This window comes from Lynx rufus, unplaced genomic scaffold, assembly GCF_022079265.1.
Source record: "Lynx rufus isolate CCGP_SWC_20201006 ecotype Redwood Valley unplaced genomic scaffold, mLynRuf1.p SCAF_7, whole genome shotgun sequence".
In the NCBI taxonomy this organism is placed as follows: domain Eukaryota; kingdom Metazoa; phylum Chordata; class Mammalia; order Carnivora; family Felidae; genus Lynx; species Lynx rufus.
In genome coordinates, this window is record NW_025814889.1 from 60,971,553 (window position 1) to 60,993,947 (window position 22,395).

Sequence of the window (22,395 nt, forward strand, 5' to 3'; positions counted from 1 at the left end):
CTAGAGGTTTTCCCAGTTTAAAAAGAGAGAGAGAGAGAGAGAGATGAATGAGGCAAGTCATAGATTCATCTTTGTCTCCTTCACTTTTCCCAGGGAAGCCAGAATCTACTAGAACTTTTTTCTGTTTTTAAATTTTTAGTTCCTTATTTATGGTGTATTATAAAGAGAATGATGGAGGACAAACACCTCACTCCCAGGCAGCTAAGTTACATAGTAAGAACCAAAAATGTAACCAAAAGGTGTCAAAAGGATTTCATGCCTTACCAATATGACTTTCTTTTCTGGTTTTTAACCCTTCCCCCTTCTTAATATACAATATGAGAGGTGTAGGAGATATCTTATGTCTCATAAAGCAGAAATGTTCTTATGAAGAAGGTGTTATTTAACAACTTGTCATTCAAGAAGACAGATGAAGTTTGCAATAATAAAAACAAAGCCCAAACACATGTTCTTCCCAAGTTGAGGGAAGATTCTATTGTAGTAGAATCTTGGTCTGGGAAAATTTTCAAAAAGGGTTTCTTTGTGGGATAGGAGTGCCACACCCTCTGTTCCCTCCCAATCCTTATTCCTCCATCTACCCAAAGCTTACCTAACAGTATCCTGCTCACCTCCTTCTAAGATTAATTCATATCTTACGAGTAACTCGAGGTCTTTATTATTTGGGGTGAGCTTTCTATTCATTTCTTTGCAATGTTAAGTGAGAGAAGAGGTCTCTCTTAAGGAGGAAGTGGCCCTTCCTTAAGCAGTCCTCAGACAGTGAGGAAGCATGGGTACGGGGACGGTAGGAGGGTGGCAAGAAAAACCACCTCTGAAGGCCAATGCCACCAAAAGCGGCCACACCTTCTGCCCAAAGGATCGCATTCTGTCATGGCCGACCCAACCAAACTGAAATAGGAAAAGCAAGGTTTGTTAGAAAATATTTTAAAAGAGGTCACGTGTTCTACCTTTGAGTTGCACTCCTGTCTTTCTTTTGATAGCATAAAGAGGATTAACGGGCCCCAGCAGCAGATACAAGTTCCTCTGCTTGCCAACCCTTTTCATCAGCTGCACTGTGCACCCCAGTGAGCTCTGCCGAACCTGCTGCCATCTGCCTGGACTTTCTTTCTGCAAGATGGCTCCTACACGATGACCATTGCGAAGACTCAGCTCTAGGTGCCACCTACGTGTGCAGGAACGGCCTATGGGCCTCAGCCCGCTGGGACACTATGCCGGATTGGGCTAGATGGGCGATCCCAGATGTGATGTCATTTTGACGCCCGGGACCCCAGACTCCTTTCATCCCGTTCCTTCCACGCCTGTTTCTCCTTCTTGTCTCTCTCTTCCCGCTGGTAAAGCAGCGCGGAAGAGAGAGCGGACCGGCTTCATCTCGCCTCCGGTCCGAGCCTGGCTCGCACCGCTGCGCGGACCCGGCCCCAGCCCCGGCGCCCGGGCCCGCAGCCCTCCAGCCCTCCCGGATCCACCGGCAGGTCCGGCGGGCGGCGGGGGTCCTGCGGGGCGGAAGTGAGAAGCCAGGCGTGGGAGGAGGCTGCAGGCTGGGGGCTGGGATCCCCTCGGCGGCTGACGCGGTCCGGCGAACCCGAGTGAGGACTGCGGCCGCCTCCCGACGCCCGGCGCGCGCCAGCCGGGCCTTTTTTGGCGCTGAGGGAGAGCAGACGGGCAGGGCCGCCGCTTCGGGGGAGCGAGGCTGAGCCGCCGCCCCGGGGACCAGGAGGAGGGGCTGCCTCGGGGGGCGCCGCCGCGACCCAGATAGGCCGGGCGAGCGCGGGAGCGGGCGGCGGCCCGTCGCCTCCTTCCTCCTCCGCGGCGCCATCCCTCGGCGCGCCCAACCCGGAACCCGGAGAGCGCGTGGGGGCGGGGAGGCGAGCGCGCAGAGCTGGCGGGCACCCCCGCGGCCCCCGGGCCCCCAGCCATGTCGGCCGAGGAGATGGTGCAGATCCGCCTGGAGGACCGCTGCTACCCGGTGAGCAAGAGGAAGCTCATCGAGCAGAGCGACTACTTCCGCGCCCTCTACCGCTCCGGCATGCGCGAGGCCCTGAGCCAGGAGGCCGGCGGCCCCGAGGTGCAGCAGCTGCGCGGCCTCAGCGCCCCGGGCCTGCGCCTGGTGCTGGACTTCATCAACGCCGGCGGGGCCCGCGAAGGCTGGCTCCTGGGCCCGCGGGCGGAGAAGGGCGGTGGGGTGGAGGAGGAAGAGGAGATGGACGAGGTGAGCCTGCTGGCGGAGCTGGTGGAAGCGGCCTCCTTCCTTCAGGTCACGTCTCTGCTGCAGCTGCTGCTGTCCCAGGTGCGGCTCACCAACTGCCTGGAGCTGTACCGCCTGGCGCAGGTGTACGGGCTGCCCGACCTGCAGGAGGCCTGCCTGCGCTTCATGGTCGTCCACTTCCACGAGGTCCTTTGCAAGCCCCAGTTCCACCTTCTGGGGGCTCCCCCTCAAGCCCCCGGCGATGTCAGCCTGAAGCAGAGGCTGAGAGAGGCCCGGATGACGGGGACTCCTGTCCTCGTGGCCCTGGGGGATTTCTTGGGGGGACCCCTGGCTCCTCACCCCTACCAAGGGGAGCCCCCATCCATGCTGAGGTATGAGGAGATGACTGAACGTTGGTTCCCGCTGGCCAACAACCTTCCTCCCGACCTGGTGAATGTCAGGGGTTACGGGTCCGCCATCCTGGACAACTACCTCTTCATAGTGGGCGGGTACAGGATCACTAGCCAGGAGATCTCGGCTGCGCACTCCTACAACCCCAGCACCAACGAGTGGCTCCAGGTGGCCTCCATGAACCAGAAGAGGTAAGCACCCGGCAGTGCGGCTTCTTTCCCATCCATTCACTTGCTCGTTAGCTCGTTCCCCTAATGTTTACTGGGCAGTCACAGGAGCTTGCGCCGAGGTGGGAATGACATCTTCAGGAGTGTTGCTGGCCTTGACTCTGGCAAGGCGCCCAAAGAACTGAGGACTTGCAAGGAAGAAGTGCCCCCCCCCCCCCCGCACCCCACCCGCGAGGTCGACTGGCTGAGTTGTTTCCTTGCAGGTATTGCACTTTTAGGCAAACTGCTTTTTTTTTTTTTTTTGCCTCTTTCCCAGTGGAAAAAAGGAATCTGTGGTTTCCTAGAAGGATACTTTCAAAGAAAACTTTCTTTAATTTGCTTTCATTTTTGCCTTTTTAAATTTTTTATTTTTTTATTTTTTAGGCTCCAATCCTGATTACAGTGACACACTGGGCAGTAACCTGTAACACTGTCTTTGGGAGAGTTTGTTGTTGTCACTGACTTTGAAGCTTCCTACATTGGGGCACCAATCTGTGCTCAGGAGATAAACATTAGAATTGTACCTACGATTTATTGTTTTAAGCGCCTCTTATTTTTTATCCTCTCTTTTGCATCTCCCTTCTTTCCCAGACAGATTCATCATTGACCCAAAACTTGAGCCTGGCAATGGTCACCTGCAGAATTAGAACATTTCCGTCCACCTGGCCTTCTCCCTTCCCATCCTGCACATCCCTCCCAGCATGCACTTGGGTGACTTGGAGATAAGAAAAGGAGGAAGGGAGAGGAGCAAGAGGAGGGAATGGAGCTAGGACACGAACAGGAAAAGGAAAGAGCAGGGCGGATGCAGCAGAGGTGGTAGGAAGGAAAGGTGGTCAGATCCAAGACAGCCACTGCCATGCACAAGTTGGGAGAAGAATCAGTGTGACCCGCGAAAGGACCCTCTCCTCTGGTCCACTTGTACCCATCTCAACCCCTACATGGGCCCTTCCCTAAAGTGTGGAACCAGGAATTGGGGGACTCACCACCTGGCAAAGAAAGTTGTAACCGTTACACATACTGACCTTAAGGGTACACCAGGCCAGGAGGATCAGTGACTTTATTTCTACAATAACATAAAATTCATCTTGGAAAGTGTTCTTTTTTTCTGATGATAAAAATAATATCTAGTTATTCTAGAAAAGTGGAAAAATGGAAAAGAATCAAGAAACAGAAAGACCGTCGTTCCTATTCCCTCCTTCACAGAGGCAATAACCTCTTACAGGTTGGCATGTTTTCTTCCAACCCCTTTTTAGTGCATTATTTATACCATATTTAAAATGTGATATCAGATGGGTTATTTTGAAGCAGATTATAATTAAAGCAACAAAGAAACATTCCGTGTTGTGGATATTGCTCAGATTAGGGGGTGGAAGGCCCAGCGGACTGGCCATCACCACTATACACACTGTCTCCAGTTGTATCAGCTGAGGTGATCAGCATCCTCACTGCCCCCACCCAGCTCCAGCTGTAACTGTAACACAACACCTCACAGAATTCTTTCTTTACAAGTCCTTGGTAGTCTTTTTCTTTACAGGAATATCCGTCCTCTGAGGGGGAAAAAAGGTATTCAAGCAATGCACGAATATGTGCTTAGAAAAATTGCAAATGACATGAAAAACCAGAGTAAAAAATGGTATCCATTGACAAACCTTTATATATTATGCATTTATAAATATATTTATGTTACATTTATATATATATGTATATATGTGTGTGTATATACACACACACACACACACACACACATTAAGAACATTGATGATTGTTAACAGGGAAAAATGTGTATGCATATGCATGTACCTGGAGGGGTGTGTATGCATCTTGTACACACTGTTACTCTACAGTTGATTAGGCTGTGCTGATTATTATGGCCACTAATATTTCCATTTTGAGAGTTTTTTTTTCTATATCAACAAATGTAGAGCCATCTCACTCTTGTTACTGGCTGTGTAATATTCCAGCCCATAGATGTACCATAATGTAATCAGCCCTTCCCTTATTTCATGAGCATTTAAGTTGCTTCCTTTTAAAAAAGATTATTCTATTTATTTATTTGTTTATTTTCAAAGTGAGCTGCATGCCCAACTTGGGGCTTGAACTCACGACCCTGAGATTAAGAGTCCACATGTTCTACCAACTGAGCCAACCAGGTGCCCCATTTAAGTTGCTTCTATTTGCCATTATAAACAACGCTATATTGAGCATGTTGGCATATGTGTGCCTGTCTTATCTGGCATATATCAGTCAGTCCTATATGGCAAATTCCTGAAATTCCTTGATAGGTGGGCCAAAGTGCATGTATGTTTTCAATTTTGGTAGCTCCTGCCAAAGTGCCCATCAGAAAATTCATATTTCCTCTCCTTGAAACAGTGTTTGAGCTTGCCAGTTCCTATTCTCTTGCCAAGACAAGACATTATCATCATTTTTTATTCCAATCCAATGGGCAAAAACACTGGTGTGAATGTTTCTGCTTGGAAGAGAGACTTTTCCTTTCATATATTTATTGGCCTTGTGTATATATTTTTTAAACGGTTTTTGCCAATTAAAAAGAAAATTGGTTTATCTTTTTCATATTCATTTCAGAAGTTCTGTTTATGTATGTAGAATTAATCTCTTGTCTCTCAGATAATGAAGCACATGTTTTCCCCTGTCTTTAATTTATTGTAACGCCCCAAAAATGTAATCTTCCAAGTGACGGGGCAGGTGAAGTCAGTGACTAGAGGGGTGGGTTGGGATTACAAGGGACCAGAGAGTTACCACCCCACCACAAGAGGACTCCGCCTCTCAGCCACAGCTCGTTGCTGCCACCTAGAAGTGAGGAATGGTATTGCCAGATGGGCAGACACCCCGATTTTCAAGTGTTGGCCACTTCTTTGAAAAAACAAACATCAACAATAACAAAAACCTTGCAGGCCAGACAAACACTGGCCTTGTGAGCCTCTAGTTTTGGACTTCAGGTTTATTTCATATATACACACACACACACACACACACTCATATATATATATAAAAAGTTTGTTTATTTTATATTTGTATATATTTTTGTTTATATGTATATAAAGTTTGTTTATTTTAAGAGAGAGAGCGAGTGGGGGAGGGACAGAGAGAGAGAGGAAGAAAGGAAGAATCCCAAGCAGGCTGGGCACTGTCAGGACAGAGCTCGATGTGGGGCTTGAACCCATGAACCATAAGATCATGGGCTTGAGCCGGAATCAAGAGTTGACTGCTTAACAGGCTGAGCCATCCATGTGCCCCCATAGTGTATTCTTACATGAAGACATTTTAAATTTTTTTGTAGCCAAATTTGTCAAATATATCCTATTAGCCTTTAATCTTGCATTGGAAAGCCTTCTACAAGCTAAGAATATGCAAATACTCATTGTCTTGTAATATATCTTTTATAGTTTTGTCTTTTTACATTTATATCTGAATGTGTTTGGGTCTTAATTTCATATAATAAGGTATAATGTAAAGTTATAACATGTTTTTTAAATGTCCCTCAAACTGACTGATTTACACAGCCAGTTACCAGATGCTAATGTCCTGTTTCCATATTGACTGATTGGCCATTCCCTTTTAAATAGCACATGTTTGTTTGTTTATTTTATTTTTAGAGAGAGAGTGTGTGTGTGTGCAAGCAAGAGAGAGGGGCAGAGAGAGAGAGAGAGAGAGAGAGAGAGAGAGAAAGAAAGAATCTTAAGCAGGCTCTACACTCAGTGCGGAGCCCAACCCAGGGCTCACTCCCAGAACCTTGGGATCGTGACCTGAGCTGAAATCAAGTCCAACTGTCAACTGACTGAGTCACCCTGGTGCCCCAACAACACACTTAAAAAAAAATAATGTTTATTTATTTTTGAGAGAGTGAGAGAGAGGCAGAGAGGAGGGATAGAGAGAGAGGGAGACACAGAATCTGAAACAGGCTCCAGGCTCTGAGCTGCCAGCACAGAGCCTGACGTGGGGCTTGAACTCATGAACCATGAGATCGTCACCTGAGCAGAAGTCAGATGCTTAACTGAGTGAGCCACCCAGGTGCCTCTTCACACTTTTAAATTATTGTAGCTTGGTAAACTATTTTATTGTCTCATGGAACTGAGACCCATTTGTTCTGTTTTGTTTTATTTTAATTCTCTTAGCTATTCTTTGTACATTTTCTTCTTCAGATAAGCTTCTAATTTTTTTTAACGTTTTATTTTATTTTTTGAGAGACAGAGAGAGACAGAGCGTTAGCAGGGGAGGGGCAGAGAGAGAGGGAGATGCAGAATCTAAAGCAGGCTCCGGCTCTTAGCTGTCAGCACAGAGCCTGACGTGGGGTTTAAACCCATGAACGTGAGTTCGTGACCTGAGCTGAAGTCAGATGCTCAACCGACTGAGCCACCCAGGTGCCCCTCCTTCGGATAAACTTTAGAATCAGTTTGTCAAGTCCTGTTAGAATTTTGTTTGGGATTACCTTGTGTTTATCAAGTTGGAGGAGGATTCATAGTTTCAAAATACTCTGCAGCTAGAAAAATGGTTCATTTTTCCATGCATTTGTTTAGGTCTTTTGGTCCTTCAGGAAAGGTTTCTTTTATTAGCTTCGTATCGTCTGTATGTTTTTTCTTTTTTTTTCTTTTTTTTTTTTCTTTTTTTATTTTTTATTTTTTTTTAATTTTTTTTTTTCCAACGTTTATTTATTTTTGGGACAGAGAGAGACAGAGCATGAACGGGGGAGGGGCAGAGAGAGAGGGAGACACAGAATCGGAAACAGGCTCCAGGCTCTGAGCCATCAGCCCAGAGCCTGACGCGGGGCTCGAACTCCCGGACCGCGAGATCGTGACCTGGCTGAAGTCGGACGCTTAACCGACTGCGCCACCCAGGCGCCCCTGTATGTTTTTTCTATTACAGTTATTCTCCGGTATTTTCTAGTTTCTGGTTTTTTTCTACACAGATATTTTTTTCCCGCCGAATTTTTTTATTGGATGCCATATTGGAATTTGTAACCTTCTTTATCTCTCTCATACTTTGGCTCAGACCTGACATAAACTCAAGTGGAAAACCCTTCCTGAACTCTCAGTTGGTCTAAATATTCAAAGTATGCTTCTCTAGAATACTCTCCACCTTATGAAATTTTCTGGTCATGCTTGTTTCTCTCCCTTCCAATCAGGGCCAGTTCAATGTTTATGTATAGTCCTACTGCTAACATGGTGTCCAATATATAATAGATGCTTAAAATGCACAGTTGTTTTGAACTATGGAATATGTTATATTATTAAAATAAAAGTGAATGTATGATTTTTTTTTCAACGTTTATTTATTTTTGGGACAGAGAGAGACAGAGCATGAACGGGGGAGGGGCAGAGAGAGAGGGAGACACAGAATCGGAAACAGGCTCCAGGCTCTGAGCCATCAGCCCAGAGCCTGATGCGGGGCTTGAACTCGCGGACCGCGAGATCGTGACCTGGCTGAAGTTGGACGCTTAACCGACTGCGCCACCCAGGCGCCCCTGATTTTTTTAAATGTAACATTATATAGTATTTTTATCTTGTAGCAGTCATTATAGTTATTTAGCATAGCTGAAAAATAATAAGTAACATTTAATTGAACATTTACTCTGTACTAGGTAATGTTCTTACTGCTTTGCACATATTATCTCACTTATTTTTCACAAAGGCCGTATTAGGCAGGTTCCCATTTTACAGAGTCAGAAACTGAGGCATAGAAAGTTAAGTAAATTGCTAAGATGTGTAATGAGTAACCAAATGTAAATATCCATTGGATAGATATAGCCATTTAGAGTATCTACAATTTGGCTTATGGACTGGCAGTGACCATTTTAATGCAGATTTAAAATTTTTCTTTTTAAAAATTATTTTTATCCAAGAAGTGGAGCACAGATACTTTATGGTACTGTGCTGTTTTTCAAAAGTTCATTAGCTTTATGTCTTCATTTTTCTAGTCACTGTTGGATGAACAGCAAAGATGACATGGCTCCTGTTCTCAAGGAGTTTCTAACTGAGTTTAGATGACGAGACAAGTAAAAACGAAATCTAGAATGGAATTGTTGCTGTGTGATGTGTCTAACACAGTTCCTGGAAACACCGGTGGAAACCTAGAACCTTGAGTAAAATATGTTGGCCTCTGTCACACAGCACTTCACATCTACCTTGATTCACTGCCTTTGTGGTGTATCTGTACAGTTTTACTTTGACAAAGGGGTCAAATGCTGAACAGCCCACTTTCCCCAGGGACTGAACAGTGTGGTAGTCTCAGAATCTTAAATGGTAAAGGACAGGCAGGAACCCTAGCACTGAGAGATTCTGTAAGCCCTTTGCACTCTGGAGAAAATGGTGCTATATGACCAGTAGTGGACCACCTCCTCCCCCCACCCCCACCAAAAAAGGAAGGGAGGAAGGAAGGAAGAGATGGAAGAAGGAAGGAATGAAGGAAGGAAAGAAGGAAGGGAGGGAGGGAGGGATGGAAGGGAGGACAGGAGGGATGTTAATGTTGTGCCCACACACTTGAAAATGGCAATAGGAGTACATAGCAGTCTTTGAGAGGATGCTTTGAAGTCCAGGTATGCAACACTGCCCAGTGGTCCAAACATGGATTTGATCTCAGGAGTTGTCAGGACATAACTTCTAATGTAAAAGCTTGTGTGCCCCCAAATTTCTCACCTTCCCTCCTCACTTTAATTGGTGATAACTTGCAGCAACTGGCCACTGTTGCAGTCATCAGTTCATTAATTTCTCTATTTCTAACATTGTGTCTAGTCTCTTCAATTGCCTGCACTTTTATTCTGAAATTGGAGTTCTGCATGTGAGTACAGAAAGGCTGGGAGAGAGTGAAGTCTCTTGGCAGAGGTGGAATTACAGTTGTCAGCTTTGGCTGTCCCGTTTTTCTCTGAGCCATAGTTTAGTATTTGGGGGGCATTTCTAGAGTCATGGAAACCTGGAGAGATTTTGTGCTCTATGGTTAACATAGCAGTGGAACCCCAGAATAGTGTGAAGGAAAGAAAACTATGTGTCTATTCATTTCTCCCTGCCCCCCCCCCCCACCCCGGATTTTGGCCAATATTTAAAGTTGCTTGGTGTGCTGGAGTTTCTCAGACAGGGTAGTAGGTAGCAACCGCGACCACTTCTGTTCCTAACTTTTGCTCTCTCCCCTTCCTGGTCCCCAGAGGAGGTTAATCTGTAGGGAAGCAGCAGAAGGGGGAAGAGGACACACAAGGACCCAAGTGCTCTGCAGACTGTACAGTCCTCTTCTGAGTGGTTGAGAAAAGATGGGAGAAAGGTTCTTGCCGTTTTACTCTAATGTTCACTCTAATGGCAACAAACTTTTCTATGTAGCAAACCATGACAATGGTTTACATTTCTTGAGCTCTTACTCTGGGCTGCATGTTATAGTCGGTTTTAGATGTCACTTCCTGTTTCATGCTCACAGCATCTCTTATTATTGGCTCCATTTCCCCAAAGGGGAAACTGAGGCTCAGTGAGTTGAATTAGCTCGCACAGTTTCATGGCCAGGACTCTAAGCCACCCAGACATCTGTGTCACCTGCCTCCCTACAGTTGTATATAGCTACTGTTAATCTGTGCACCCGTGTTCAGGGTGTTTCATGTCACTTCGTTCTTAAGGATTTAATGAGCTCTTTATTTCCTTGAAGTCAAGTAGAAATTAAATCAGCATCTAAATTTTTTTCACTTTTATTTCTATTCACTGTAAGTCAGTCAAGTACATAGCTACAACACATCGTTATTTGGTTTAAAAATTCTTCTTTTTACCCCCTGCATGTGTATGTCAGGGATCAATATTAAGAAAATACTGTAGCGATAACATATATATTTTTTTAAATTGATAGCTTGGATTCATACTTTTACCATTCAGGAGGTGAAGAGTGGAAGAGTTATGTTCAGAAACTTGCAAATGAAGTGCTACATGGTGAGAATTTATGGATGAGAAAGCACTTTGTACATAATTCCAGAGTACATGATGGGGAGTGACTGTTGCAGTTAACAAATGAGAAGCAGACCTTTTTGGAGTTAAGAAACAGACTGTGACATGCAGAAAAGCATTTCCTCTTCTGACTTTCTGCAAGTGTTCCCCTTTCCAACTCTTACTGTGTGTGATGATGTGCTTTTCTCCACTTCACAGATGGGGAAAGTGAGGTTCAGATGACCTGAGATTCAGTGACTTGTCCAAGGTCACATAGCTGTTGAGTAATGGAGCTGAGATATCCCTGTATAAGCCTGGGCTCATAATGCTCGGCAGTGTCTCTTCATTAAGTGGCCTGTTTTGGGGTGGCAATTTCATCTTAAACTCAGTCTTGGAAAGTTTCTTCTCTTCAAGTGTATTTGAGCATGTTGGGGTCTGGAGAGATGAAACTGTTTACTTTTAACTGCCTATTCATTCAACCCTTACATGTTTGCTTAGGACAAATGATTATGCTGGATGAATATTAAAAACGGTTTTGATCTTACAAAATTTACTATCTGTGTACCTTTGGTGAGCAAAAACAAATTTTGGGCTGGTAAAATTTAGTGCTTATTTATAAGCTTTATTTCCTTTGGTTCCCCAAATTTGCACACATAGAGAGGGCATAATGGTCAGATTTTAAGGACCATTGGCAGCAGGAAAAGTAAGCAACATGAACCAGAGACCCCCCAGTAACTGCCACCCCAGAAAAGTCTATTGGCATGAAATCCTGAATGGCTGGCTGGATTTAATGGGCAATATGAGGTTCTTGTTGAAGGGTCCTCTGTTCCCTCTCTGATTTGAAAAACAAAACAAAACCCAAACTCACTTACATGTACACATTATAGGCACCTTTGAAAACACCATAGTGTAGGTGGCCCGTTCTAGCATGTTCTATGTCATAGTGCATCAGTGTTTATTAAACACCTGTTCAGGGGTTGGGCATGGACTTCTTGTTCATTGTTTCTTCTTCATCTACCCTCTTACATGTGTTTTTCACTATTTGTGGCCTCTACCCTGGTTCTTTCTTAGGACATTGTTACTTTTGAAGATATTGTTGTGTTGGCAATAGATGTGACCTCTAAATTTACCTGGTCTACTTTCTTTATTTCAAACACTAGAAAACTGAGAGATTATAATGATAGCATCTTATATCTGTGTAGTACTTGATGATAAACTGTTTACTGTAATACCCTGTGTAATGTGTAATACCCTGTTTGTGTAATACCCATCCTGTGATGGGTATTATCCCCATACTGGAGATGAGGAAGTGGGGTGTTTGGGCCAGGGTCTCCGAATTTGTGCTTTAGGTCGTTTGGTTGCATCGTGCTCTGCTAAACTTGAGACTGGTGCATACGTCACGTAGACTGACCCAAGTGTTTATCCTGTCTGGCCTTCAAGGAGTCCATTAATCTCTGTGTGCCAAATTGAAACAAATTAGTTTTTTCAACACAAAAGACATGAGACTTTTATCTAGCATCTGAAACCGATGAGCAGTGCTGAATTGTATTACTGATATGGGGCTTAACACCAGGGTATTCTCTTTTTAAAGTGTTTTCTATTACAATAGGTGAACATTTATTGATTTACGTATTTGTTAACATGTGTAAATACTCTTAAGAGTGCTGGATCAAAACTCGTTTAATTAATTCATTGCTTATGTACCCCTACGTTATTTGTTGTGAAGCAATATATAGGATGCCCTCATATGGGGGGGGGGGAGGCAAGTGATCTGTCTGGGTACACTTGTGGTAGAGGGGTCCACCCTTTAGTGGGCGCCCTTAGCATATGCCTGGCTGTGTAGGAGGGGCTAGCATGTACCTAAGGTAGATTGTACCCCTAGGTAGGAAGAATGGGAAACATTCTGAGTCAAGAGACAAGGGAGTGAGGTGGTTATGCATCTCTCCATCAGTACTTGCTCCCGCTGCTAAAAGAAGTATTAAGTTTACTGTATACAGAATATCTTTGCTTCTTGGCATAAGGCTAAGCGAGAGTCTGCTATATTGAATTGCTTATCTCCAATTGCAGAAGTTTGGAAAATGCATCATTCTTGTGAATTTTAGGGGTAGGAGTGAAATTTGAGATGTCATTTGGTCATTCCTCTGTCCCCAGGCACTCAACTTGGAGAGCTAATTTTCTTCAGATATCGAGCATATTCCACATTCTGCTTTAGCAGTTCATGCCATTGTCTTACCTCTTAATTATCAATAAGAACTGACTCTCTGGGCCTTTGTATCTATCTTTCAGGTCTAACTTCAAACTTGTGGCCGTCAATTCAAAACTCTATGCCATTGGTGGGCAGGCCGTTTCTAATGTTGAGTGTTACAATCCTGAGCAGGATGCGTGGAATTTTGTGGCACCCCTACCAAATCCTCTGGCTGAGTTCTCTGCATGTGAGTGTAAGGGAAAAATTTATGTCATTGGAGGATATACTACCAGAGGTAAGTGAAGGGGCTAAGTAAGTGGTCCTTTTCTGTGTGAGCTTCTGCAGCGTGGGGAAGGGTAGGAGGGTGCCAGAGGAAAACACTCTGGCGTACACATTGTGATTTTATATGTTAAATACTGCATATTTACATATCTGGGAGGAAGAGTGTTGTGTATTACAGGGGTGGTTTGGGCAGGAGGGACCTTTGATGCCTTTGTGTGAGCACAAGAATTGAATGGGGGTAGAAGGAGCTATGAAGAGAATATTTATTTTCTTTCTGCTCTGAAAACCCAGCCTTGTGACCAGTAGTCTTGAGACTTGTCTGGGTTACTCCCATCCTTCTCCCGAATACTTCTAACACAGAATTTAGAGCCAGAACATCCTTGAGGATCTTTGTTTCCATTTTCTCCCTTTTTGAGCACAAATATGTCAGATAGTTTCCAGAAACTCAGCTCTAGGCTGTTGTTTACATATCATAAGAGGGTTTTAAGAGACACGAATGTAAGAGAATTCTTTCCTGATCCAGAGGTGAGAGGTGGTTATGCTCTTTATTAAACTGTACATGTGTGTTTTTCACTTTTTTTTTTTTGCTGGGTATTTGATAGTTAAGAATTTGGAAATAAGTTTCTCCAGTAGGTTTTATACTACTGTTCTTGGTAGGAAGCTTCTCACATGCTAGAGATAGAAAAGAGCATGGTTGTGGTAAGGCAGACAAGGCAGTGGCAGGGCCACCAGGAAGAGGTGTGTCTTTTCCTTTTATCCCTCTCTCCCACTTGTGTCAATGTTACCTCTTGGCCAAAGAAATTTATTTCTTCATTTGGTCTACCTGTAAAACACCCAGAACTTATAGAGAAGGTATAACTGGACTCTTAGGACTTTTAGCTACATTGAAATAGTAGAGTTACCATTTTATCCAACATAGTGAAATAACCCGTCTTTCTTTTATGATACAATATGAGAGGACAGAGCTCTCCAGCCTTGGCTGACAGTAAGCATGGAGAAATGATGGTGATGTGTAACTTTGTAAAGGACAGAAATCCACATGCTAATGTAGTGTAGGTGCCAAAAATTATTTTTACCACAGCCAAATGTGTTTTGTTTTAGGGATTTATGTTAGAGGGAGAAGTTAAATGTAAAGTGTTTTATGAGCATATGGTTTAGAGTGTATGTGCACGTGCACAAAAGATTCTGAGTAACAACACATCTTAGAGTATCTCTAAACAGTTGATTTGGTGGGGGGGATGGTGAGCGGTGTTTTAGTCTCCTGTGGCCGACTTAACGAACAACTACAGCTTAGTGGCCTAAGCCAATCGAAATGTATTCTCTCACATTTCTAGAAGCCTGAAGCCTGAAATCAAGGTATGGGCGGTCATGTCCCCTCTGAAGGCGCTAGGGGAGAATCCTTCCTTGCCTCTTCTAGGTTTGGTGACTCCACATGTTCCTTTGCTGGTGACTGCATCACTCCAACCTCTGCCTCTATCTTCACATACCTTCTTTTCTGAGTGTATCCACGTCTTTTCCTCTTCTGTCTCTTGTAAAGAAAGACACACTGGTCATTGGACTTTAGGGCCCACCTGGATAATCCAGGATGATCTCATCTTGAGATCTTTAACTTAATGACACCTGCAAAGCTCCTTTTCCCAAGTAAGGTTATATTCAGAGATTCTGGGGGTTAGGAGGTAGACATATCTTTTTGGGGGTCACTGTTGAACTCACTATAGGTGCTGTTTATACATTTAAGGAGAGGCAGTGACCCAAGAGGAGTGCATGGGAAGCAGTGAGTTGTTTTTTTTGTTTGTTTCTTGGTTTTTTTTTTAAACACCCTCAAATTTTCGTCACTGTGGAGCTATTCCCAATGTCCCTCTCTAGTGACTTTCCACTGAAGATAAGATAATTGCCAGCTTTTTTGTTATAAATCATTGAAAAAAGAAAAAAGAGCGAGATCTAGCAGTCATTTCCTTTATCTTCAACACTGGTGTTCAGGGTATAGTGGTCAAAAGCCCCCAGAGAATTCCTGTGTGTGCATATGTACCTCTCTGTGTGTCTGTGTGCCTTTTCTCCTGGGAAAGTAAATACAGTTATTTACTTATGGACATTTCTAAGAATTCTGATTCTCCGTAGATTTTGTGACACAGAATACACCCTGTGGGCTGATATAATGTACACATGTCCCTTGGCTTCTCTTCTGAGCAAGAGCTGGGATGCATTGACAGGCAGCCCTATAATCCAAAGAGTACTCTGCTGGTAGATTTCCTAGTTTTTCCATGACCCTGGCTGAGCAAATGTTCTTTAGATTTGACCTGGAAAACCCTTGCTTGTGTGTTTTCTAGTTTTTCAAGCCACTACTAATGTACCTTCTTCATTTGGGCCACACACAGTGGTTCCTGTCCTGGATTCCCCAAGCCAAATACCTGTGATGGGATGGTTGGGTGATGTGGATGGATGGATGTTTGTGTAAGGGTTGAAAATGGGTTTTCTGAGATGAGAGGGCAGGACAGTTCCTTGGACTCTGAAACACCTCTCCTCTTCTGCTTGGGATCTTCCCAAGCCTCCCTAATGGTTGCCTGTATTTAAAATAAGAAATCATAATTGTCATAAAACAAAATGCAGGGCTCAAAGTTGCATTCTTGGTCTGCTGACTTAGGTAGACTTTTAAAATTTAGTAAGTAATAGTTCATGATTTTTTAAAAAAATTATTTAATGTTTATTTTTGAGAGAGAGACAGCATGAGCGGGGGAGGGGCAGAGAGAGAGAGAGACAGACAGACAGACAGACAGAATCTAAAGCAGGCTCCAGACTCCAAGCTGTCAGCACAGAGCCCAATGCGGGGCTCAAACTCACAAATCGCGAGATCATGACCTGAGCCAAAGTTATATACCCAACCGACTGAGCCACCCAGATGCCCCTTGTAGTAGTTCATGATTAGATTAATTCTGTGTCAGGCATTGAGGAAATGAAAAGAAATTCAATAGAGAGCAATAGTAGCCACTCAAGGGAAGAAGGGTGATTTGTTAAAGTTCAGAATCCCCTCTAAATATAAAAGCATAAAGATTATTCCACCAACTCAGACCACCTCATATGGTCTGAGCTCTTGTTGGGTGAGGAGAGAAAACATTTACAGAAGACCTGGGAAGACCTTCAGACCTGGGACTGAGAAATGCATGGAAACCTCACTAGAATAAGTCCTTTGTTTGCGTGGTGAGAAGCCAGGTTCACTGGTAAGGAGCACTTTTTGATAGACTGGTAACCAAACTCCCTTGGACTATCTCCTAGAATGAGTTTTATCACAACAGCTATAACAAAAAGAAATACAGGGAGGTATTAGGATGGGTGGAAAACAGAAGGAAAGTTCCCTAAAGCTGTAACAATTCTGAAATTTCTGCTGGCGTGGAGACATGTGCACACACAGGATTTGGTCTCCTTTTAGTTCTTTCTGTGCCCTCTTATGAGCCCCCCGCCCCCATTTGGTACCAGAGGCTGTGATGGAGCTCTGTCATCATTGCCAACTGTGGGTGGGTCCTTCTGTCTCAGGAGGAAGTGTCCTACCCTGTAGTTACACGTCCATTCCCAAGCGAAGTTGTCTCTTCCATGGATGGATTTTGTTGTTTGTTTAAACAACAACAAACAGAAAGTTCATTCTTTCTGATAACTCAGAGCATTTTTTTTTCTGCTGAGGCTAAAATGTTCCATTTATTCTTTCCTAGAGGAGAAGTGGGTAAAAAAGAACAATTACAAAAAAGAAGAACGAAACTAGATACTTTAAATTTCACAAGCATTTTTCAAAAAGAGAGTAGGTAATATTTTTCCTTAAAGCAGCCATGAATTCAAGATAATGTTAGGGCAGTCTTTCATCTGCTTTCTGATTTTATACACACAACAGCTAGTCATCTCTTGTGAAGTGGGCACAGGGAGAGGGAAGGGCCTTTGGTAGTATCTCTGCTGTTGCAGTCAGGAAATAGAATTGCCAGGTGATTCCGTGGCTGACGGCCACAGGTGAGACTTCCGCCTGACTTGGCAATTATGTGCTATTTCATTTAGACAGCCCCTGAGGATCTTGCTTGGCACACTTGTCTTGTGTATTAGAGTCGGTTGTCAAGAGTAGATCCTTGGGGCTCAGCCTGTCATCTGGATGTAGAAGTCAGTAATTCTGTAGATAGTTGAGAATTCCAACGCCCTGATTCTGTTTACATTGGACTGGTGGTTCTAAAATGTGTAAGGGTGCCAGGTTCTAAATCTGTGTCCTGGCCCTGTTGATTTAGAGAGCCTCCCAGGGAGGGGGACATGCCTGATGAGAGGTGAGGGAGATGATTCTAAACCGATCTCCTGCCAGCCACTTCAGAAACCGTTGTCCGACCTCTGCTTCTCTGAAATAGTTTTGCCTCTGTGCTGCCAAATTATTCCGGCGGGGGTAGATGTTTATTACTGCCGAGGCAGGCAGTGACGTTACTGTGGCTGTGTCATCTTGAGGCTTCTCTCTTCGTTTCAGACCGCAACATGAACATTTTGCAGTACTGCCCCTCTGCCGACATCTGGACACTCTTTGAAACGTGTGACGTCCACATTCGCAAGCAGCAGATGGTGTCTGTTGAGGAGACCATCTACATCGTGGGGGGCTGTCTGCACGAACTGGGGCCCAACCGGAGGAGCAGCCAGAGCGAGGACATGCTCACCGTGCAGTCCTACAACACTATCACGCGGCAGTGGCTCTACCTCAAGGAGAACACGTCCAAATCGGGTCTTAACTTGACTTGCGCCCTTCACAACGATGGTATCTATATCATGAGCAGAGACGTTACCCTGTCAACCAGCCTGGAGCATCGAGTTTTCCTGAAGTACAACATCTTTTCAGATAGTTGGGAAGCATTCAGGCGTTTCCCAGCCTTTGGACATAATTTGCTGGTGTCCTCTCTTTATCTGCCCAATAAAACAGAAACATGACTGAACTGACTTAGAATTTGAAAGAAACCTAGTTCAAGACGAAAAAAAAAAAAAAAGAAGAAGAAGAAAGAAAGGAAAGAAAACAACCCATAGTGTTCCATTTCAAGGGAGAACGATTTCTAAAGGGAAAACATGGGTTAAAGTTGGTCACATGTACAATAGCTGTAAATAAGCTTACTTGAACTAATTACTTGAAAACTTGTGGAGAAAAGAGACCAACTTTATTATTTTTTTAATTATTGATTGTTAAATGATGGGAACGAATCCATGATAGTATTTTCATCCAAATATGATACCCTTGGGCCAGTGACTGAAACTGCTCATCAAAAAGAAGATTCATTGTATCTGCTTTAGTGAAGGGCCAAAGTCAATAATTGACATTGAATGGTAAAGATCATTTTAAAATCTGTGTTGTTTAGGTCACTTGAAACATCATTAATACCTTAAGTGAGAAGTTTTTGTTGTTGTTATTCATTTACTTGACAAACATTTATATTAACACTATCCTTCACCCATTTTCTCCCCCATTCATTCTCAACGTATACTGCCAGTGGTTTAAAATAGGGTTCTAGGTTTAGATATTTTATTTGCACACTACTTTCTAGGAAACTTACAATGATGGAACCCTACAGTGAGTCCTTGCAAGCATCCAGTCCTCCCAAACTTGCATAAAAACACTCTCAGCTATTTTTCCAAACTTTTTGCCATTATGTGTACTGAATAGATAGGCAGATATAACCTCTTATTTCATGTATGTGGCAGATTGGGAATTTATGTGGGCAGATAAGTTGCAGTGCTAAGCATTCTGCGTTGTTTAAAAGAGAAGATATATTGTTTAAAAGGATGGAGATAAATATATATATTTTTGAAATCGAGTCTTAGAAGGGAAGGGAACACCAAATAAGAAAAAAAATTGCCTTTAAGAGTTGCTTGTAATGAATATATTGGACTTAGTTCTTTTTTTTAAAGATAAAACAGATGCCTTTATCATATTTAGGTGAGGCATCTTTCTAATTTAATCTTAGCCTTTTAATCCATGCTTTGCTTTTATGAGGTAAGGTGAGGATAGCTGTGAAACGTTTGTGCTGGAGAGGGGAAGCAGCTCTTACAGAAGTGGAGTGGCCTCTGGTGGTATTTCTGAAAGTAGGTGACATGCTCTACTTGCCTAGGTTGTTAAATCAGGTGGAACTCAGCCCAAGCAATCATTTTCAGTAAGTCAGTTGCCATGAATAAAAGCCTCTGCCAATCATAGGTCAGCATCCCTTTAAACATTTATACTTCTAGAAATTTGATTTTGGTGGAAAAACCCTTTCTGAATTTCTCTGGTCTTTTGTAATGGAATCAGTGAAACTGTGAGCTGGATTCCGTCTTTCTGTTCTGACATTCCCGTACAGCATGCCTCTCTTTTAAGAAAGTCCCACAGAAAAGCAGAAATGATCATGGCAAATTCATGCATTCGCCAGACTCCCAGCACCTCCGGTATGCATTCACTGTGAGGATATAGTGCAGGGGACTCGATTTCTTCAGCAGAGTTCTTCAGTTTATCAAGAGTCACTACAGGGTTTCTTTACAACCGTGACCTCCTAGTATAGTTAAAATAAGGGTCTGGTTGTAAAAATTTTATTTGCACAACTTTTCAGGAATACTTCTATTAAGTAAAATGAGGCAAGCCTTTATTGTGGACATGGAGACAGATCTTTGATCATGTCACCAAATAATCATATCAGTACTCTACTTAATACTATTTAAGGGTTTCTAAGCCATATCCATTTATTCGCAAATACTTAGCCTTTAAAAAAAAAACTCAAATCTTGGGGATGGTACTTTAATAATAGATTTTTATTAATTTATATTCATTACAGAATTGAATTTCCAGTGATCTATAATTTCATTGCATATATTTAAAAATCTAATTTATTTTAGATAGTGTTAACTTTTGTTGTGACAGATCTTAAATTTTTTAAAGCTTAACCTTGTATATTCAGATGATCCTAGCCAGTTGAGTTAGTTCTGAACAAGTTAGACCTTAGCTTGTAAATAACCACATCTTATAAAATGTAATATTGTTGCTGCCAACCAGTTCCCTCCCTGATTACATTCTTTGGGTCTGTTTTCTTAATGTCAACAATTAGATTCTTGGACCAAGTGGAGGCATACTCTGATCCACAAAGCTCTTTTTATAAACCAAGTTTAATGTGTGCATATGTGCATATTGTCTGTATGTGTGTGTGTGCACGTGCACTGGCATATTATAGCTCTAAGATACACAGACTTCTAACAAAGTTTTGTTACTCTGGGCTGCTGAGGGTACTTGGGCAAGGCAGAATGTGCAGTAGGAACACATTTGTGCATTTGGGACATCTTCCTGCTGTGCACAGCAGCTATGTTGGCATTTTGAGGATAATTTTAGTTTAGCTCTGTTCTCTTGTTGATGCCAATGTTGTATTGAAGACTGTACCTGTGATGAGGGTAATGATGCTTTGAAAATTCCCTGTCTCCCCCAGGACATTGCTTTTTTATTAAGTTTTTTATTTCAATTCCAGTGTAGTTAACATACAGTGTTATATTAGTTTCAGGTGTACAATATAGTGCTCTTTGTTAATATCCCTCTATTTCCTTCCTTTCTCTGAATGCTTTATCCTTCTTTTCTGAAATGCTTCTGAGGGATGCCAGACTCCCACTATGGAGAAGGGAGTTGCCGGGAGGACCCCTGTGGTATCCATCCCTCTGGAAGCAACCAGTTTTACTAAGAATGGTCGGAGCGGCCGAGTGAGTCCTAAGTGTGGATTGGTAGAGGGAGGTTGGTTCTTTCTGTCATTCTTTCTGGCTTTCTTCTCCACACCCTTGGTTTCAGTGGCCTCTCCCCTTAGCATCCTTTAAAGTTTTTCTGATGAAAATGTATGAGTTTATTATTTCAACAGTGTTGGTTAAGTCATGACAATGAAGTACTGAGAAGGTTATGAATTCTAGTAAGAAACAAATAAGATTAAGCATGGAAACCAAAGAGAATTTAACTAGGCCGTGGTTTTTTGAACCAAAATCCCAAGTGATTCCAATAGATATCAATTAAAGTTGTACAGAGTGGAGAAAGCTTTTTCTCTACAAAGGGAATTAAAAGTAAATGCTTGTTCTCTTTCAGTAAAGAATTAATGAGAATTTTGGATGCCATGTTTTTAGATTTCCAGGTAAAGTCATGACCCTACCTGTTTGCCACACAGGTAAATCAAGTGGAAAGGCCTTGGCCTTCTTGGTCAACCAGCATTTAATGAGCAGTGGCTTAATGCAGAGCACTCGTGAGGCAGCATAGCAACAGAAAGGGAATATGGGTGAGTTGTTGGATGCCTTTCTCCTAGGCCAGGGATGGGAAATATATGACATCTGGGCCACCATTCTCTGATGGCAGCATTATAAATGCGTAGCACTCCTTTCCTCTGTGCCAGGAATTGGTCTCATAATCCATGTCATCAGTGCTTCCAGGCACCTGTTGCCCATCCATCAGAGTGAGGTGAATGAAGTCTGTCATCCCCGCCTTACAGGAATGAATGAATTAGGTGAGTAGATACCACCCAAAATGGCTTTGAGAGCAGTGAGCTGATTCAACTCAGTTCCCTGGCTCCCAGAAATATTTACAGAAAGTCTGTTGTGTGCAAGGTAATGCTAAGAATTAGGGATACAGACATAAATGAGCCACCGTCCCTGGCCTTGAAAAGCTTCTTGTGAAAATGTTTGCTGTAATCATTGTGACTAGTGCCCTCAAAGATGCCCACTTTTGCCAGTGGGCACACTGGGGCTCTTTGGCCTGGCTGCCTCTTCAGTCCTGACCCAGTCTGCCCACTGCTTCATGATCTTCTAACAGTTATAATGAACCAGCTCTTCTCTAAAATTGAAGATCACAAGCTATGTTTTTGTTTTAATGGTATGGTTTTTTTCCTCCCTACATTTCATTGTCTTCTCTGTACTTCATTTTTCAAAAAAAAATTGTATGTGATCTGCTGTAAAGGTAACTACTAGGCACCACAGCCTGCCTGGCTAAGGGCTCAGCAGCTTGATCCCATGAGAAGGAGGAGCAAAGCCAGGGAAGTAAGTATGGGGAGAGAGGCAAGCTGTTCACGTGTGAGTTTATACCTATGCCTTTAAAACGCCTCCATAAAAAGTATTACTAAATGGTCATTAAGATGCTAGTCCTAACTGTAAGTCAGTTGTCTTTGCCTGTGTGATAACTATCAAAGGCTTTCTCTCCTTGTGTTTCATTCACTTAAGAATATTTGTTTTTCATATTGTGTTAATTTA

General features: G+C 43.1%; 1 protein-coding gene across 5 annotated transcripts; it reads left to right on the forward strand.

Annotated features, from left to right (window-relative positions):
- Positions 1-1,826: 1,826 nt before the first annotated feature.
- KLHL42 (kelch like family member 42) lies at positions 1,827-21,741 on the forward strand. 5 transcript variants are annotated; one of them, XR_006959810.1, is made up of 4 exons: positions 1,827-2,781; positions 12,990-13,183; positions 17,654-21,431; positions 21,546-21,741. XR_006959810.1 is itself a non-coding variant. In XM_047066211.1 (3 exons), the coding sequence occupies exons 1-3, from the start codon at positions 1,910-1,912 to the stop codon at positions 18,103-18,105; spliced, it is 1,518 nt and encodes a 505-aa protein (XP_046922167.1). In that variant the 5' UTR covers positions 1,827-1,909; the 3' UTR covers positions 18,106-21,741. The 5 variants fall into 5 exon arrangements, 1 of the variants encoding a protein (XP_046922167.1); XR_006959811.1 differs by having other exon boundaries at positions 17,654-18,492; positions 21,283-21,741; XR_006959812.1 differs by having other exon boundaries at positions 17,654-18,492; positions 21,324-21,741.
- Positions 21,742-22,395: the final 654 nt, after the last annotated feature.

What these genes read in the sequence shown, in the direction of transcription:
- KLHL42 (XM_047066211.1), top strand. Translation starts at nt 1,910, where the DNA reads ATGTCGGCCGAGGAGATGGTGCAGATCCGCCTGGAGGACCGCTGCTAC. An exon ending in GCCTCCATGAACCAGAAGAG is followed by an intron (nt 2,782 to 12,989) that starts GTAAGCACCCGG and finishes TCTATCTTTCAG; the next exon opens with GTCTAACTTCAAACTTGTGG. An exon ending in TGGAGGATATACTACCAGAG is followed by an intron (nt 13,184 to 17,653) that starts GTAAGTGAAGGG and finishes TCTTCGTTTCAG; the next exon opens with ACCGCAACATGAACATTTTG.